Source organism: Marmota monax, unplaced genomic scaffold (assembly GCF_021218885.2).
Source record: "Marmota monax isolate L192 unplaced genomic scaffold, Marmota_monax_Labrador192_F-V1.1 WCK01_AAM20220418_F8-fsc00003, whole genome shotgun sequence".
In the NCBI taxonomy this organism is placed as follows: domain Eukaryota; kingdom Metazoa; phylum Chordata; class Mammalia; order Rodentia; family Sciuridae; genus Marmota; species Marmota monax.
This window is the reverse complement of record NW_026694084.1, coordinates 11224634-11244807: the sequence shown is the minus strand read 5'-3', so window position 1 is coordinate 11244807 and position 20174 is coordinate 11224634. Positions and strand designations below refer to the sequence as shown.

At 35.2% G+C, this 20174-nt stretch overlaps 1 protein-coding gene across 1 annotated transcript in view; it reads right to left on the bottom strand.

The window, feature by feature from the left end:
* The window catches only part of Atp6v1c1 (ATPase H+ transporting V1 subunit C1), a 48302-nt gene that overhangs the window by 14457 nt on the left and 13671 nt on the right, over window positions 1-20174 (bottom strand). The window contains exons 2-6 of the mRNA XM_046464746.2: window positions 15381-15551; window positions 14133-14200; window positions 4752-4837; window positions 2874-2968; window positions 1006-1097 (exon numbers count right to left, since the gene is read on the bottom strand). Coding sequence (XP_046320702.1) covers window positions 1006-1097; window positions 2874-2968; window positions 4752-4837; window positions 14133-14200; window positions 15381-15512 — 473 coding nt within the window. The 5' untranslated portion in view covers window positions 15513-15551. The remainder of the gene's footprint in view (window positions 1-1005; window positions 1098-2873; window positions 2969-4751; window positions 4838-14132; window positions 14201-15380; window positions 15552-20174) is intronic.

Genomic DNA, 20174 nt, shown 5'->3' with positions numbered 1-20174 from the left:
AAAAAAAAAAATCATTAGGTGGATAATTATGTGCTTCTGTAACTCAAGAAACAGCAGGCTGATCATATTCACATTTGCTACATATATATCTCAGGAGGAATTAGTCTTAGCATTTTTGCTTTATAAACCAACAGTTAGCCAAATATATCCCAATCTTACAACCAAAGAAATGGCAACATTTATCAAAATTTGCCTCCAGTATCTACCTTTGTGTATGATTAATGATTATAACTCAGCTTTTCTCTTGATTACATCTTGACTGGTAAGATGCTATTCATAAGTCATTTCATTGTAATTATGAAATTATGACATTTAAGCTGACCTTTGGTTTTCTTCCATCTCTCTAGGTTTCATTTAATACCAAGCAATTTTTGTTACTAAACCCAATAATCAACTTTTGAATCAGTCTTCATTTGGTATTCTAGTAATGATGTTGCCATGACGAAAATGTCTTGTCCTGTTTGTATCACTGATGATCTCCCAATCAACTTTCCCTATGGTTTATGAACATACAGCTTGAATAGTTATATGCTTAAAACTACCCTTGTTGTAGTTACAGTACAAGGAGATCAATCCAAACAGTTTAAGAAAATGTGATGTGTGAAAAAAATCTAAACAGATAAGTCAAAGAATTATTACATAATAAATGAATTCTTCTACAGAATTAAGCAGTTTATTGCTATGCAGACACTATAAACGTAATTTAAAACAGCTAATTTTAGAATTTTTCTGAGAAACAGCGAATAGATAAATGAATAAACCAGAACCCAATTCACAAGTACTATTTATGAAGCAAACACAATAAATCAGCCTCACATCTGTTTTCAACTTGTCTGAATTCTATACACTTAACCTTATTCAACTTTCTCCATGATACTAAAAAAAACACCATTTTGATTATAGAAACAGCTTACACTGGATCTTACTAAACCCCAACAACACCTCATTAATGATGCTAGCATGCTGCCCCTATGCTTAATATTCACATATACTTGCTATGCTTACGCATTCTTTCGCTCCAAATTCTGAAGATTTCCTTTTAGGTTATTATATGCAGATGCTCGAGATTTCAGATCATTATCAATCTGAGTTACTCCCTTCAAAAGAGAAAAGAAAGAGTCAAAATTTCACTGCTTCTACTAATAAAATTAAAGTACCTGAACTTAACTTCCCACAAAACACATTAGTTTCTGATGTAAGACTATCTTATTACTTTAAAAGCACAACCTTAAAGGGTAATTTTTTAAATAACCAATTCCGTTTTTTTTTTAACCAACTTCATTTTTAATAGGATAATTTCCATATGAACCTTTTTATTAATGTTTTAATCTACATGAACATCAACCTATTACTGTATTACTTTGTAAACCATGTAAATGGGATCTAGGCCACTGAATTTGAAGATTATTAATTTTAAGGCTTCAATTCACAAGGCTAAAGAATTTTGCATAGAATTTGTTGTCAAAAATTCCACTATAATTACACAAAATGTTTCCTCAATAAAATTAATGTAGTTGAATTTATAAATGTTACAAAAGCTGATTTTCCAAAGAGGATTAAAACTATTAACTACTTAGGGAGAAAACATAAAGTAGGTTAATATTTGAAGAAATGGTTCTGAATCAGTTCCATGTGTTGCGCTAGGTTAAGTCACTTCACTTCACCTCTCTACAATATCTATAAAAGTATAGGGAAGCAGATTAAATCCTTGATAAGGATCCAGAGAGAGTAAGGTTCAGTCACTGTAAAAGAATCACTTTCTTTAAATTACACAATGAATTTAGCAGGGTGTGGTGGTGCATACCTATAATTCTAGCTATTTGGGAGATTGAGGCAGGAACATAACAAGTTTGAGGCCAGCCTGGGCAATTTAGTAAGACCCTGTCTCAACATTACCAAAAACAGAAAAAAAGCTCAGTGGCAGAGAACTTGCCTAGCTAGCATGTGTAAGGTCCTGGGTTCAATTCCCAGTACTACATTAAAAAATATTATTTCAGCATGATAAAATTTTTTGATAGTCAATTCATTTTCATTTAACTCTAGAACATACTGTACAATTAAAGTCATTGGGAGCCAAGGGAAGTCTGCCCAATAATTTAAACCATACTTTCCCTCCAGACAGGTCATTAAGAATGCTAGCAAATTAACAGGTCCTTGTCTATTTGTTTCATTAAGGTCTGTACTAAGACTTTTACATATTCTCTCAAGCTGAAGGACATTTCAATAAAAAGGGGCCCTTGGTGAGTTAATGGATGGGCTTGAGTGTCCACGTGCTCTCTGAAAACTGTACATAAAATCATGTGGTACATGAACATAGGCACTTTGGAGCAAAGGGTCAATACTATTAGTCAGAAGGAGTCAGAGAACCCATAAGGTTTAATGTTTGAAAAAATACTGCATACATACATACCTAAGTGGCAATTATCATTTATTTGGATAACTCATAAATCTTTACTGGATTCCAATTCCTTATACTACATGATCTAAATTATCCTTAAAACTTGTATAAATAATAATTATAGAATTTTAAAGTTTCTCGTTTAAACCCTGTTGATGCCATATTTAAGTAGCTATGTAAATAAGTAAACTACCCAACTTAGATAATCCATATACTTACATTACTGACATTATACTTTATAACATCTTTAAAATTTATATACCTTGCCTTTTGGTGTGAGACCCTGGTTCAATCCTCAGCATCACAAAAATCTAATATATTTTAACATCTCACACTGTAATAGGGATCATTTAATTTTTATCTGCAATCTGTAAGTTAACTGCATATCAAAAGCCTAAAAAGCCTACGTATCATAACTAAATTATAAAAGCCACTATAAATCAGTATGTACGACCTATCCTAATTTTTATCTTACCTTGGCAATTATTTCAGAAATATTTTTCAGGGATTGCTTGATTGGATATTTGGCCATATCCCACTGGAACCTTGTTATATAAGTAACCAAATCAACTGAAATAAGGGAATATATTTATTACCAAAGAGAAGGAACAATATTTTTTTTTTTTACGGATTTTTCACACAGCAATACATTTTAATGCTGAAATCAACATTGAGAACATCAGCAAAGATGTCATTTCTGAAGAGTCCTGATTAAATAAACATGTAATTAGATTAAGCAACATGAATTAATCAAAATTTACCTTCTAGACACTTCTTCTGACGCAAAATTCAACATATATAAAGATGCTCTTAATTTGACAATTTAGTAAGTGGAATATGTACATATCCATGATGTGCCTCATATGAAAGTGAAAGGCAAAGATTAAAAAAACTACTTCAAATTGTGTCCTTGATAAATCTGATTTGACAAAAGGGTTCTTTCTTTGACAACTTCCCCAAATTGAAAATAAGCTTATCTGTTAAAGCCAGGTGATGACTGTTTCTAAGTCTACATACCAACAATCTTTGAAACATGAAGCCTTTCATTTTCAAATGAAGAACTGAAAAAAAAAACAGATATTCAACAACTGCTGCATTAGTAATCAAAATAACTTCGCCCCTCAAGTCCAAGAGGATCAAGGCTAGGAAAAATAAATGTCAAGTGTGACAAACCTAACTGCCAAAAATAATTCATATCAAATATCTCTCTCCTCAATTGCTCTTTACATAATACCAAGGAGGCAATAGCAGGTATTTCCAAAAGCAATCTCAGATGCAGCAGACAACCAAATTGTCAACTGCCATGCCACATACTGAAGATCAATGAAGGTGTCACAAGTCAACACATATACCTTCTATTTTGTTCTAAAAAGTTAACAGAAATAGCAAGCAATTGGATCAGGATAATTACTATAACAAGCAAGAATAAATTACTATATTGTAATTGATTGAATATTTATTGAGCATCTATTACTTGTAAGAATAAATAAGACTACAAGAACACTGGATTTAAAAACCAGTGTTCTGTCACTGAGGGCAATACAGTATAGAATGAAAAGGGTTATTTCCTACTATAATAACATCTAAAGATAGACCTAATTTAAAATGAAACAAATGCTAAAGTAATAATTCATAAGAAAACAATGAATCCAAGTAAAAATATCAACAAAGAGGTCAAAGCTGTCTGTATAAAGCCATTATTATACAGAGCAAGCTCTGTAAATATTAGCTTGTAGCTACAGAGATGCCCATAGACTATTTTATGGGTACTAAGAAAAGTCATACTCAAATTTGAGAGGAAGAGGCACTGCTCTGCAATCAAATTAGTAATTTCAGGGCTGGGGTTATAGCTCAGTGGTAGAGTGCTTGCCTCGCACATGTGAGGTGCTGGGTTTGATCCTCAGCACCACATAAAAATCGATAAAATAAATAAAGATATTGTGTCCTCCTTTGATAAGTCTTTTTAAAAAGTAATAATTTCTATTCTAGGGCTTGAGCAGTTAGACGCTATTAAATAAAAAAAGCTAGAAAAGATAGCAGGTAGCTAGAGAACAATGCTGAGAAATGTAATGTGGAGATATAAACATAAGTAAGCAAACAAATTCCAGAACAGTTAAGGTACAATTTTGTAATACTGCTTTTGCAGAAAACTCAACATCATATCATAGGTTATAGTTCAGGGAATAGGATATAACTGACAATATCACCAAATTTAGTAGTAACAACTGTATTTAATGGCTTTCTGTTGTATTTAACATCTTATATATAGATTGTTTTTACATCCTTTTTTTTTTTGCTCAATCACTCATTTTACATAAGTTAATAATTATAGAATCATGAAACATTAACTTACCTCCATTAGCCAAAAGATTCTCCTGAACTTTATCTTTACTATCCTCCAATACGTCAGCCATGTACTGAGCCACTTTCTTAACCACCCTGGAGAATAAAAAAAAACAGCACCACCATTTTCAGGAAAAATAACTATATTCCATGCTATACAATGACTATATTACAAAAAGACATGAATTTAACCATATATATTTTTCCCATTATATACATCTATATAATAGAGAAGAAATGGTTCTATTTTATATGTAACATTTTAACAATAAAACACATCAAGATTTTGTTAAGTGCAAATATTAATTAAATAGTTGTAGGGTTTTAAGGAGACTATAAGCAATGTATTTATTAACCTGGAAAGGAAGTAGGGGGAAACTAAAGAAAAATAGTCTGTGAATAGCCATATATTATATGCTGAGAAAATTAACAATGGACAAGGGCCAAGAACAAAAAAGGTACATACTACCAATCTACTACGAGCCAGACACTGCGCTTTCACTTAGAAGGAAAGGGATATACAGTCAACAACTTTGTGAAGAAGGCTGGGGTCCTGCATTTATTTATTTGGAGCAACTACTATTTGGAAGGAGTTATGCAACAGAAGAAACCATACTGCCAACATCACAAAGGCACTTAGATTTGATCTTGTCAATCTATTATAAGTAAGACAAGAATAAAGAAAATAAGTGACTTATCCAAAGTCACAAGATCCGGGCTGGGAATGTGGCTCAAGTGGTAACGCGCTCGCCTGGCAATGCGTGCAGCCCGGGTTCGATCCTCAGCACCACATACAAACAAAGATGTTGTGTCCGCCGAAAACTAAAAAATAAATATTAAAATTCTCTCTCTCTCTCTTTAAAAAAACAAAAAAAAAACAAAAAACAAAGTCACAAGACCCATGTTTCTAGATGGTCTCTTGACTCTTGGGGTTCTTTTCTCCTTTCCCTGGGGTCTTTTAGGTCCTGGCTGAATTGAAAATTACAAAATCACTACTTTCACAGTGCTTAAAATCTATCTGGAGAGATATAAATATATATAAATGACAAACAATTTGAGTTAAGTGCCAGCTGAGATTACAAACAGAGAAGCATAAAAAAAGGGAGATCAGTTCCAGCTACTATAATCAAGAAAACAGCAGTTCAGGATATGGGCAAAGAAGGATAGGAAGGATTTTGAGTGGTTGGCTACATGGGAAGAAACTACATCATTGCCACTATGTATCATCTGCATCACGACAAGAATAGGTAAAAAGCATGGTATTCAGAGAATGGTTAAGCTAAGTCTTACAAGAGCGGCATGCTGAGTAAGGGGGCTTATGCTAGGAAGTGGGAGGGCAAGAGTGCAGCTAGCTCTCCTCAGTGCAGACTCTAGACAGGGATACAGCATGATCAAAACAGGTCTTCAGGGGAGGGGCTGGGGTTGTAGCTCAGTAGTAGAGCGCTTGCCTAACATGTGTGAGACACTGGGTTTGATTCTTAGCACCATATATAAATAAATAAATAAAATAAAGGTCCCTCACAACTAAAATAATATGTTTAAAAAGAAAAAAAAAAAAGTCTTAGGACACACACTGAAGTCCTGGTGGCTCAACTGCTGAGAGAGGAAACTGGAAGATTTGTAATGGTATAAACATTATAAACATGAAAGGCCAGGAAAATATGACAAAAGGACTAAACTTTGTTGAGAGCCACAGCCGAAGGGGCCCCAGCAAACTTCCAGCTGCTTCCAGCAAACTTCCAGCTGCCGGCTGATGATTGGCTCACAGCCGCCCCAGCAACATCTAGCTGATTGGCTCCTCGACCCCAGCAACATCTAGCTGATTGGCTCCTCTGCGGTGATGCTCATTGGGCTGTTTCCCTGCCCTTTCAGACCACGGAGCTGCTCATTGGGGGACTTTTTTGGCTCCGCCCACGTGACCCAGCCAATCGGCCTCAAGAGCAGGAGGATTGTGGGAGGTGGAGAGAAGCTTGTGTGGGAGAGAGAGGCTTGTGGAAAGCCGGTGGTGGCAGTTGAGGCTCTGAGAGTTTTTCCTGAGAGGCTATTTTGTTTGGCGTGTGTGGTTCTAAAAATAAAGTTAGTTTCTTTTGACAAGTGGCTCCTGATTGTGCCCAGCCAGACTGCGGCAAACTTGAATGACAATCCTATAGTACATGATCTTCAAACTTAAGAAAGTAAAACAATTTCAGAAACAATAAAGCAAGCCTTAACTATTCAATATGCTGAATGTGGGGTTTGTATATACACTCGGCTGTGTCTCCATGATCTCCCTATGCATCTTTACAAGAGTACCTATGCCAATGCATGCAGTCACCTAAAAAAAAAAAAAAGACAAAAACAAAACACCTAATGATTAGATTACTGAGAAAGCGTAAACTTCAATATCAACATATCACCATGTTTTGACTCTAAAAAGCTGAATCATTTGGGTCATTAAGCTACCATCTGTCAGTTGGCCACCAAGGACTAACACCACCACCACAGGATCTTTATGCTTCTCATATCTTTCAGGTAGACTACAAAAAGATGGTGTTTGCAGAGCAGCACAAAAAAGAAGAGCTGACAAATAGTGTAGGTAACTTTCAATTCTATTGGCCAAGCTTAGTACATTTGCCTCAAATCAACTTTTTCAGATCCCTTCTCTAAAAGCTCTTGGCAAACTTTAAACTGTATTCAAGATATCATTGACAAGACCTATATAAGCCATCAAGGTCAGCCAGGTGTGATGACAGATGCCCATAATTTCAGCAACTCAGGAGACTGACGCAGGAGTATTTCAAATTCAAGGTCAGCCTCCATAACTTAGTGAGACTTTGCCTCAAAATACAAAATAAAAAGGGCTGGGAATGTAGCTTAGTGTAGAGCAAGGTTCAGTTCTCACAACCAATTTTTTTAAAAAGTCATCAAGGTGATTAATAAAGTTCCATATATAATGTTAATAACTGTATTCCCAGGAACTTCCTTTCTCAGTCTCTCTGGTTGTCATGACCTGAAACTGTAATGAATGAGGTAGACGGGACCTCAGGAAGCCAATAGCCTCTCAGGGATTACAACTAAAAATAAGTCTCCTTAAGCTCTTTTTTAATTAAATACCTATAATTGAGCTAGGAGTGTAGCCAGTGGTACAGTATGTGCTTAGCATGCTCAAGGTCCTGGATTCCACTCCCAGCATAAAAACCAAACCAAACAAAAACAAAAACCAAAAAACCCTATAATCCAGAAATCAAGAGACTATTTTTTCCATCAGTTTGTCCTCTGAGTATTTCTTCAATAAGTATTTTTACTATATTCACAATAATTCATAATAATTATTTACTCTGTATGAATATATGGAATCAAAACCCTAAATGTAATCTACTACTTTTTATCTTCTCTTTTCCATTTATAACCAAATACTTGGCCTCATTTGAGGCTTCTAATATCTCTTGACTAACCTACTATAAAACTCTCTCCTACAGGGCTTTCTTGCCTTCAATATTCAGGACAATCTCTTCAACATGAAGTCTGTTTACTTCCTTAGGTTAGGTTAGAAGATTCTCTCTGCAACCCTGATGTTAGACTCTAAGGCCAGAGCAGTTGCTTTAGGATGGTTCAAATTAATTCAGAAACAAATTGGCGGCATAAATGAGAAAACTGTCTGCACAGGGTTCTAGGAAATGCTCCTTCTATTCAAGCCTATTCCCTTAAAAATTCAAGCAAATGACTCTCCAAAATTCTGAATTTTACAAATTACAGCATTTAACTAAGTCATATACATTTAAACAATCTGCATTCCAGAGTCAAAGGAATTTTAGATTGATTCCACCAATTAATCAAAATGCAGAAAGTTATACCCATGTCCATCTTCAGCTAAAATACAGTGAAACTGAATTTCAAGTGACAAAACTTAAGTTTAGGAAACTTCCACTCATAAGCCACCCACAATTTCATTACATAGATTAATTTACTCTTTCAGCTACTTTTGAGTAGCTCATCTCAGAGCTACTTTCAGAGTTCTTAGTTTAAGTACTTTCTGTGAAGTTCTGGTTAGTAATTATGTAAAAGGTAACAGTCTCTGCTATTTTGTGCTTTTGTATCTTTTATCTTTCCCTTATGGTATTGTCTCCATAGCTCCAGTAATTTCTATCACCTAAATTTTTATTGGGTACAAATGTTTTGTAAAAAGTATTGGAGTTTGTAAGGTTGGTGAGCTAGGATTAGTTCAAAATGTTCAAATTATGTGAAATCTTCCAGGTGTAGGCTGGGTACTTTATATTAAGCTATATTTTGGTTATTCCAAACATATTCTCGAGTACATTTACCTTGTTACAACTTATGTCTTCTTATGTGTTAATAAAATTATATTTTTTAGTTTATAATATTTCAGGAGGGTGACAGATGGTATGTATGAGCTTTATATCCCTATTTAGTTAGGCTCTCTATTCTTAACTTACTACTAAATCTGCCTTTGATTCTTGGATTTCATAAGAGCTATTTTGAGATGTTCTAAAATAGAAAATGTAGCCCATTTCTTTCCATCTTATAATCTGCATCTTGACTTAATGTTTTTATGTGTATATTTGTGTTTACAGTAAGACCACATTAGGGTTTACTGAAGATGGCAGTACATAGGCTAATACTGCAAAAAGTGCTGGGATGAGTCTGGGTTTATCAGTTATAGAACGGGTTCCTCTAGAGAGATGTAAAGTCCTTTGAGTTTTAGGCTCTAATTTTGCTATTTAAGTACTTATGTTTATGGCTAAGCATACTGAGGCATCCCTGGGTTCAATCCTTAGTACCAAAAAACAAAGAGTAAAAATAAAAAGGGGGGCTGGGGACATAGCTCAGTTGGTAGAGTGCTTGCCTTGCATGCACAAGGCCCTGGGTTCAATCCCCAGCACCACAAAAAATAAAAATAAAAAGGGCTAGGGATATGGCTCAGTAGTGGAGCATCACTATGTATAATCTGCAGTATAGATGAGGAAGGGGAGGGAGAGAAGGGGAAAAATAGGAAGAGAAAGAGGAGAAGAAAAGAAAGAAAAAGAAATGAAGACAACTCACAGATTGGGAGAAATTATTTACAAGTCATATCTCATAAAGTTTGTGTCTTAGCTATTGTGTGTTAAGGTTACTCAGAGTTCTATTTTAAATAAAGTTTTTCATAGCTTAGTTAAGACTGAACCTTATTGTAATACATTTAAAACACATTTTATGCCAAATTGTATTAATTTGGGTTAACTGTATGACTGCAGTAGCTGGCACAAAATTTATCACCCTATTATAGTATGACTGTTGAACTTTTGTTCATATTGCTTAATTTTTTTAAAATATTTTTTTAATTGTAGATGAACACAATACCTTTATTTGTTTATTTTTATGTGGTGCCAGGGATCAAACCTAGTGCCTCACACATGCTAAGCAAGCACTCCACCACTACAACCTTGGCCCCATATTGCTTAACTTTAATCACTACTATATCCCACGTAGATGTGGTTCAATAAGGTGTTATGAGCTACTACGATAGTGGACTTGAAACTTGCTCCTGTTCTCTCTTTGATATAGACAGCATTCTCACTGCATGTATAATTCTAGTATAAATTAATTAAAAGGCCGGGACTAAAATTTTATGTTAAAATACTCATCTAAATGTTTTCATGCTTTACTTTAATGAATTAGCTATATTAACTATCAGAATAAATACAGTTGCATGAAGTTGTAATTAATTTTGTCTCTGATTGCTATGTAAGTATTGGGGAAAAATTGGTAAGAAAATATATATATAAGGAGATGGTTTACTTCACTAAACCTAAAAATCTTCAAAATTTCTGCAGTTTGTAAAGTTGCTTTGAGAATTACACTAGAAACTTCATTATAGTTGAAGTTATACTTAAATTAGGGGGTATTAGTCTCCCCACCATAGAGGGTTTGGGTTCAAGTGCTATGTAAGCATTGGGGCAATAGGTGGTATACACACATTCTCTCACACAAATACACAAAGAGGGTGTGTTCTATTTCACTAAGCCTAAAAATTTTTAGGAATTTTGCAGTTTTTAAAGTTATTTTTTTAACTTTTTTTTTTTTTTTTTAGAGAATTTTTTTAACATTTATTTTTTAGTTTTCAGCAGACACAACATCTTTGTTTGTATGTGGTGCTGAGGATCAAACCCGGGCCACACGCATGCCAGGAGAGCACGCTACCGCTTGAGCCACATCCTCAGCCCCTTAAAGTTATTTTAATTAAGGGTTAGACTCGAAACTATATTATAATTGAAGTTATAATTAACGGTAAGCTCTTCAAACAGTCAACATGTAATGTTTATTGTTTTACAGATTTGACAAGAGTACAGCTGACATGTATTATATATTATTTGTACACATTAATGTCACTTTAAGTATTATAAGTAGCATATGAAACTAGAAATTAAGTAGTAAGGGGAATATAGGGCTTATGGAATAAGCATTATATTAAATAGTTATAACTAAATTCTGCAGACAGAAGTATCAGCATCTTCAAAAAAATGGATCAAAGACAACATTGTTAGGATGCAATATACCCCAAATTGAATCACAGACTAGACACAATTCTCTTCAAAATTCCAGATGACTCACAGAAACTTGATGTAGCAATCCTAAAATTCATTTGAAAATGCAAGAAACCAAGAATGAACAATCTTGAAAAGAAGAGAACTCACACTTTGATTTAAAAACTTACTATGAAGCCTCAATAATCAAGATAATGCAGTAATAGCAAAGGATAAAAACAACAGATCAATAAAACAGAACTGAGAGTCCAGAAATAAGCCCTCATTATTATGTTCAACTGATTTTCAGGAAATGTGCCAAGATAATTCACATGGTGTCTGGACAACTATCACTGAGATACACACTAGTCCCTAAATTTTTTTTTCCTTGCATTGTTGGGTATCAAATCCAAGACATGCTAGGCAAACACTCTACCACTGTTGGACAACTAGGTGTCCACAAACTCAAGAATGAAGTGGTAGCTCTATCTCATGCCATCTATACAAATGAACTCAAAATGGATCAAAGCTATAACTATAAAACTCTAGAAAAAAAAACACAGATGTATACTGTGACTGTTTTCTAGATATGACACCAAAAACACAAGTAACAAAAGTAGATAAATTGGACTTCATCAAAATTAAAAATTCTTGTGCTTTCTAGAACAAAAATCAACAAAATAAAGACAAGGTAGGTGGAGTGGTGTGCACCTGTAATCTCAGCCACTCAGGAAGCTAAGGCAGGAGGGTCAAAAGTTTGAGGTCAACCTGGGCAACTTAGCAAGACCCTGTCTTTAAATAAAAAATAAAAAGGGGCTGGTACACACTTGTAATATCAGAGACTCAGGAGACTGAGTTAGGAAGATCACAAGTTCCAGACAAGCCTCATCAACTTAACAAGGCCCTAAGCAACTTATTGAGACCCTGTCTCAAAATAAAAAACAGAAAGGACTAGGGATGTGGCTCAGTGGTAGAGTATCACTGTGTTCAATCTCCATAGAGGGGAACAAGGGGAGGGTGAGGGGGAGAAGGGGAAGAAGAGGAAGAAGCAGGAAGACAAGAGGGGAAGGCGGAGGAGGAGAAAAGAAAGAAAAAGAGAATGAAGACAACACACAGATTGGGAGAAATTATTAGCAAGTCATATCTCACAAAGGACTTGTATTTAGAATATGTAAAGAACACTTACAACTCAATAATAAAAAGAAAAATAAGCCAATTAAATATGGGCAAAGGATCCAAATAGACATTTCCAAAGAAGAAAAATAAATGGCCAATAAACACATGAAAAGAAACTCAACATTTATCATTAGTCATCAGGGAAGTGCAAATCAAAAATACAATGAGACACTACTTCATACCCACTAGGATGGATATAATCAAAAAGACTGATAGTAGCAACATGGAGAAATTATAACCCTTAAACACTGATGTTGAAAATACAAAAAAATCTAGCCACTTTGGAAAACAATATGGCAGTTCTTCAAAAAGGAACCAAGTAGGGTTCAGGTTGTGGCTTAGTGGCAGACAGCTTGCCTCGTACATGTGAGGCATAGATTCGATCCTCAACACCACATTTAAAAAAATAAATAAAATAAACAAAATAAAGATATTGTGTCCATCTGTAACTAAAAAATATTAAAAAAAAAAAAAAAAAGAACCAAGTGACACAGAAATTCCACTTCTAGGTACATATCTAAGACAAATGAAAACACTGAACACATAAAAACTTTGCATGCAAGTGTTCATAGCAATATTGTTCATGTAAACCAAAAAGAAGAAACAAACTAAATGTCCAATTAACTGATGAGTGGATTAATATCAAATCAATTATTTGATGATAATAGAATTGATAATAAAAAGAAATGAGATGCTGATATTTGCTATAACATGGCTAAAATTTCAAAACATTATGCTAAACAAAAAAGCCAGTCTTAACCAGGTGCAGTGGTACATAATGTAACCCCAAACTTGGGAGGCTGTGGCAGGAAGGTAACAGGTTCAAGGCCAACCTGGACAACTTTGACAAGATCCTATCTCAAAATAAAAAAATTTTAAAACAGACCAGGAGTACTGAGGATGTAGCTCAATGGTAGAGTGCTTGCCTAGCATGTCCTGGATTCAATCCTCAGCACAACAAAAAAATAAAAGCAGGAGTGGGTGGGGAGTAGCACCGTGGGGATATAACTCAATGGTAGAGTACCCCCAGGTTCAACCCTAGCACTGCCCCCCCCACAAAAAAAAACAATCACACAGAACAGGCAAATCTATAATGTCAGACAGTAGATCAGTGGGTGGTGGGGGACAGAGAGTGACTACTGATGGGAACAGGATGTTTTATTGAAGGAGGGAGGGTGATAAAAATGTTTTATTTTATTTTTTTAAAGAGAGAATGAGAGAGGGGGAGGGGAGAGGGAGAGAGAGAGAGAGAAATTTTAATATTTATTTTTTAGTTATCGGCGGACACAACATCTTTGTTTGTATGTGGTGCTGAGGATCGAACCCGGGCAGCACGCATGCCAGGCGAGCGCGCTACCACTTGAGCCACATCCCCAGCCCAATAAAAATGTTTTAAAACTGATTGTGATATTGGTAACACATCTCTGTGAATGTATTTAACATAACTGAATGTACACTTTAAATAGGTAAACTATATGACATGTAAATTATCTCAATAAAGATATTAAAAAGAATATTATTATTTTCATACTTCAAACTGGTATATTTTCTTGTACATAAACTGTATCTTCACAAAATTGCTTTATAAAGAAAAAACTCATTATTTTCTAAAACCATTCCTATAAACAGAGTATATATGTGATAACAAATCCAATGTCCAGGTAGCATGATAATGTCTCTCATTTTGCACTACCCCGTGCATATATGTACATTACCCTTCTACAAATGCATCCAGTTTAGCCAGTTCATCTGACAGGCCAACCAAGACATCCAGTGTGCCAACCTGGAATGGAAAGATGGCATTTTATTATTTAGCTTTCATCCCTACCCACCCTTTTTACAAGATTATACAATATCTTGATTTAAAGGGCCCACAAATCTTAAATTCTTCATGTTTTATTTTATAACATGCAAGTGTACTAAAAAGATATTTGTCAGACATTTCAAATCTATTTATACATACAACGAATCCTCTGATTCATGGGTACAAGCACCATTTAGGATGTGAAGACTTTTCAAGGTATGCCTACACTTGTACTGTCCAGTGACAGTTGGTCATTTGAAGTCCTGCTCTACAACAAGGACCCTTAGCAGAAGGTCCATGGATGTGCATCTGAGGATCTATAATTGAATCTCTATACAAAATTGCATGCAAAAGATCCTATTTTGGAAGAAACATCCTGTCCAAATGGAATCCAAACTCCAAAAAAAAAATCAAACGCTGAATATGTTCAGTAAGTCTTAAATGAATACTGTATATGACCACCTTACTTAGTTAACTAGCAAAATGTAAATATCACCATTCTTAACAAAAGTTCATTAAACCAATTACTAGCAGCTTCATCAACTGACTACTGGCAGCCTGTTTCACACTGAAGCTGCTAGATTACTGCTCTAGCATCAGTAGATCAGATCAGAATAGAATTGTAAATAGATTAAATGGATTAAATAATGAGGTTAGATTTGGCAAATATGATTAAGTAGGTGCTATAGTAAGATATTTACCTGTGTTAGCAGAGTATCAATTAACAGAAAAATTAATTCTGGGCTTGGGCTATAGCTCAATGGCAGAGCTCTTGCCTAACATGTGTGAGGCAGTGGGTTCAATCCTTAACACCACATATAAATAAACAAACAAAATAAAGGCATTCTGTCCATCTACAACTATTAAAAAATTATATATATATATATGTATATACATACATACATATATATTACTAAGATTTTCAACTCTGAAAATCATATTTCAAAAAGCACAAAAAAGTCTAGCAAGAAAAAAACTGTTATTTAGTTTGGGTAGTTACAACATCTCAAAGAAACGAAACTAGATTAACTAGAGATGAGAGGGTTTTCTACTGAAGGAACTGGGTATCTCATTTCTACCAAAAGAAAGAATTGGCCCCTCCTGATTCCAAACACTTTGACTACACTCCTGATTATACTCTTACACAGTGCAGCTTTACCTTTAAGTCAGGAATGTTGAACTTGGAAGAAATAGCAAGGTTATTGTTCTTCGAAGTCGCTGCATGCAGTTTCTCCCATGTTTGCTGACAGGTTTTCTCCCCAGGAGCAGATATAAGCCAGAATTCAGTCATGTTTATTACCAGGAACTTCTTTGGAAATCAATAAAGAAGCTATAATGTAAAACAAAGCAAACACACAAAAGTATATTTAATATCATTCATTTCTAAAATGTTTCAGTCACAGGATAAATGATAAAGTTTATATCTAAAATGTACTCCATAAACCCATGTGTTAAAGATCTGGCCCACAGCCCACGGTGCTACTGGGCCTAACTGGAGAAAGTTATGTCATTGGTAGACATAAAACTCTTGCCACTCCCTCCCTCACTCACTCTTTAAACTGGTGTCTTATTATGTCGCCCAGGCTAGCCTCAAACTCCAGGATTCAAGCAATTCTCCCACCTCAGTCTCCCAAGTAGATGGGACTATAGGCATGCGCCACTATGCCTAACTTCTCCCTTTTTGCTTCTCACGGCTATGAGCTAATCAGTCCTACTTTGCCATGTGTTCCTTCCATGATGTATTGCACCACCACAGTCCAAAGCAACGGGGCCATGTGACCACAGACTGGAACTTCTGAAACCATGAGCCAAAATAAACCTTTCTTCCCTTTAAATTGATTCTTTCAAGTATTTTGTCACAGTGACAAAAAGCTAGCACAAACCTGTTTCAAAAGTAATCTAACACTGGCATATAATATCAAGCAAATTTACTTATCTGGAAGTAAATACATCTGTGATTTATTTGTGACACTAAAAAAAAGATGATAAAGATCTAATATAGGGGGCTGGGGATATGACTCAATAACAGAGTGCTTACCTAGCATGTATGAAGACCTAGGTTCAATCCCCAGAACCAAAGGGCAAAAAGACCTAATATATGAATTACTTAATGTTTTCAACAGTATATAACATCCTAAATAGAAATTATTCAAGAAGTGAGACTACCCAAAATACCAGTCAGAAGTTTTCATTCAACCAAATCCAAGGGTCACAAATTTATAGATTTCCCTTAAATTTAACACATATAAACAAAATGAAAAAAAATTAAAGCTATGCATAATCAACCCGAGAAAGACTTAATTGAATCAGTACATTTGAATAGTAGTGACCAAATAAATTTGCCACATTAATTTAGAAAATCCCACAAAGTAGTCAAATTGATGATTATCCATATTCAACCTAAAGGAATCTCCTCAAATCTCCAATATATTCTTAGTTACCATCAAACATTTGAAGAAAAAAAAAAGTGTCTTGCTAACCTACCTGGTTTTGTTCAAATACAAGGTTGTGGGGAGGAGTAAAAACACTATTGAAGCTGAGTTACAGAAGCAGCTGTGGATCCTTCTTCCCAAAGACTCCCATTAAAACACATCCAACCCTCTTCTACAATCTTTTTTCCTTCCTCTTCCTCCCCTCCCCAAACACACACAGGAGGGAGTGGGTAAAATATAAATCTACTCAGAATCTAAGTAGATAAAAAATACAACATAAAATAACTCATAAAAATGATAACATTACGGTATCATTTTCCAATCTAATTGCCTTCAGGAGAACCATCATAAGCTCTCTACCACTACTGCTCATTTAACCTCTCCTGAAACTGGGCTCCATGTCTGTAAATTGAATATATATCTGTCCTAAGAACAAAATCAGATAATGAATGGGAAAAGACTTAATAAATTTTCTTCAAAATATAGTTAATCATAATGAACTTTCATAATCTCAGTAGCCCACTTTAATGAAAGTAAACCTGTCTACTTATTATGTATGGTATCATTAAAGTAAACTTAAGCCACATGCAGTGACACTCACCTGTAATTCCAGGAATTCAGGATTTTATTTAAGAAAAAGATTTGACTGTGGATGTAGCTCAGTGGTAGAACATTTGCCTAACATGCCCAAGACACTGAGTTCAGGGAGGGAAGGAAGGATCCATCCCTACCTCCTCCTGGATGAATGGATGATCAATGAATCTGGGGCAAACATGGCAAAATGTTAATAGCTATTAAATCTAAGTAGTAGATGTGTGGATGTCTGCTAATTTGCAATATTTGAATTTTTCTGTACATGAAATATTTTTTTAAAATCTCAAACTGTTATAAGAATGTAATTAATTTATGAGTTAAAATATAACACTGCTTAGTACAATTTATAAACTATAAAATGTTAGTGAACTATCAAGTGGCATATTCAGAGAACAGAATAATCTATCAAGTTAATCCTCCTTTAGGGTCCATATATTTAATAATGTTGCATATATTTAACAATGCTAAAGGATAGGAGCTTAGACTACACCTATACTAACTCCAAAACCTATTCAGGAAGTTGCCTTTTATAATTAACTCCTGATGAAATGTTGTGGACCTATCTGCTGCCTTCCTGTCATCTGGTTTCTGTGCTCCACCACATTTAGGTCACCTCACCAAAACTGCTCCAACAACTGGTACCCTTTTCACTTTCCTTTGACTACTTTGGCCTTAGCTATTTCCCTATCTCTAGTTTCCTTTATCTAATACTCTTGCACTTCACCAAATCTAGCTATTTAGCTCAACACCAATCACAGTATTTTAAATTCCTCAGTTTATCAAGAGAATCCAATGGCATCTTTAAATTTCTGTTAGTAATCCAGATCTTCAAAGTGACTATGGTTTTTGGAAAAACTGAGCTTTTATGTATTTACTTTATACAACTAGCTCTGTTGAAATACATTTTTATACCTCCCAATAAATGACAGGTAATGAAGTCACCTGTTGCAATTCTCCCTGACAGCAGTGTTTTATTATTTAAACTGCACCTGTTTCAAAGACTGTAATAAGATGGATGCAGCAGTGTATCCTATAACCCCAACAACTTGGGAGGCTGAAGTAGGAAGATAGCAAATTTCAAGGTCAACCTCAGCAACCTAGTGAAACCCTGTCTCAAAATAAAAAGTAAAAAAAGAGCTGGGGATGTAGATCAATGGTAGTTCACACATGGGTTCAATTCCCAGTACCACCATACTACAAATAAATAAATAAATAAATAAATAAATATGCCCTTTATGTTTGGTACTGTGCTACACATTTCTCATGAATTACCTTAGTTAATTCCTACAACCACCCTATGAGACACTCAGAGATTAGTATAATTTATCTAAGGCCACACATCTGGCAGATGGGATTCAAATCCAGTTGTGTTTGAATATAAAGGCCATGTTCTCTTTACTGTGTCAGGTTAGGAAAGAGGAATGCTCTGCAGTCACATATGCCTGAGGTCTTCCATTTGAAGAGAGATCCACAAGCAACCTGGAACCCCTTCATCCTGTTCAGTTCCAAGTTCAGAGTACCCTGGAAGTCTAATGGATTCTGCTACATAAAAGTGTCTGACTCTTCTATTTTCACCTACAATTTCTAAATTTCTAAAATAGTCCAGAACCTGGCATCCAAAACTATCCTACGTCCTAAAAGGAACAATGGTTACTTCACACAAAAAGATTTAAAAAAAAAAAATTTAGAGATTCAAGGGACCTAACCTGTCAGATCATAGAAGAACCCAAAAACTTTGGAGTCTCACAAGAGTTAAAACCCTTACTCTACTCCTTTGTAAGTCCTCTCATGTGCAAAATGGAAATTCCACAAACCTCTTTACACAACTGTTGGAAGGAATGAATAAAATGATGACCTAGATCTTTTTGGAGGTAACTGTATTAACTATGTCCCTAACACATTCTCGTTCTCAGGCTCTCCCCAGCGTCCCAGGAGGGAAATATCCTGTTTACTTATACGTTATGAATGCCACTATCATGCACTTATCACATTATCCCCACCCCAAGCTTTTTTTTTTTTTTTTTTGGTGCTGAGGATAGAACCCAGAGCCTTACACAATGTCCACAGTTAAACTCTTACATGTGTCACATTTTTTAAAAAATTCTTGAACTTTAAGAATAATTTAACTTAGTTACAAATAAAATGTAGATATAATTTACTATTTGGGGATACATTTTACTATTTGGGAATACACTGTACTATTTGGGGAGTGGGGAGGCTGAGAAAATAAAATCCATGTTGCTAAACACATTTCCCTTTTTCTCTCAGATGCGAGGAGAGTCAAAATAAGTGGCCAATGGTTAGGAACTTAAAAATAACCTGAACACCTCCACTGCTTCAAATGACTTGGTTTTGTGGGGGAGTTTGTTTGATTTTGTTTTGGTACCAGGGATTGAACTCAGAGGCACTCAACCACTGAGCCACATCCCCAGCCCTTTTTTTAATATTTTATTTAGAGATAGCAAGTTTGGCGCCTCACTTTTGCTGAGGCTGGCTTTGAACTCACAATCCTCCTGCCTCAGTCTCCTGAACAACTGTGATTACAGGCATACACCACCATGCCCAGCCAAATTACTTGTTTTTATTGCTAACTATTTCCTTTTGCTTCATCTTGTATTTTTGAAATCAAACATAAATGCAGATACATCATATGCTAAACAGAAGAAAAAATTATCAAATAGGCACACTGACTAAAGGTTGGGGTTCTTAAGACTCAGACTCAAATCTACATTCCTCCCTTGTGCAAATGTGTAAATGTGTTTCTCTCCTGTTGGTTTTCTCTATACCCTAGGCAATTCCAGGCTAAATGCTGGACACGCCCAAACTGTATTGTCAGCCTGGGCTCTCCTGCAACAAAAAGAACTGTACCCCAACGATATCAGCCACTGACTACCTTTCCACTCTTATGTCTCAAAAGCACCTAACAC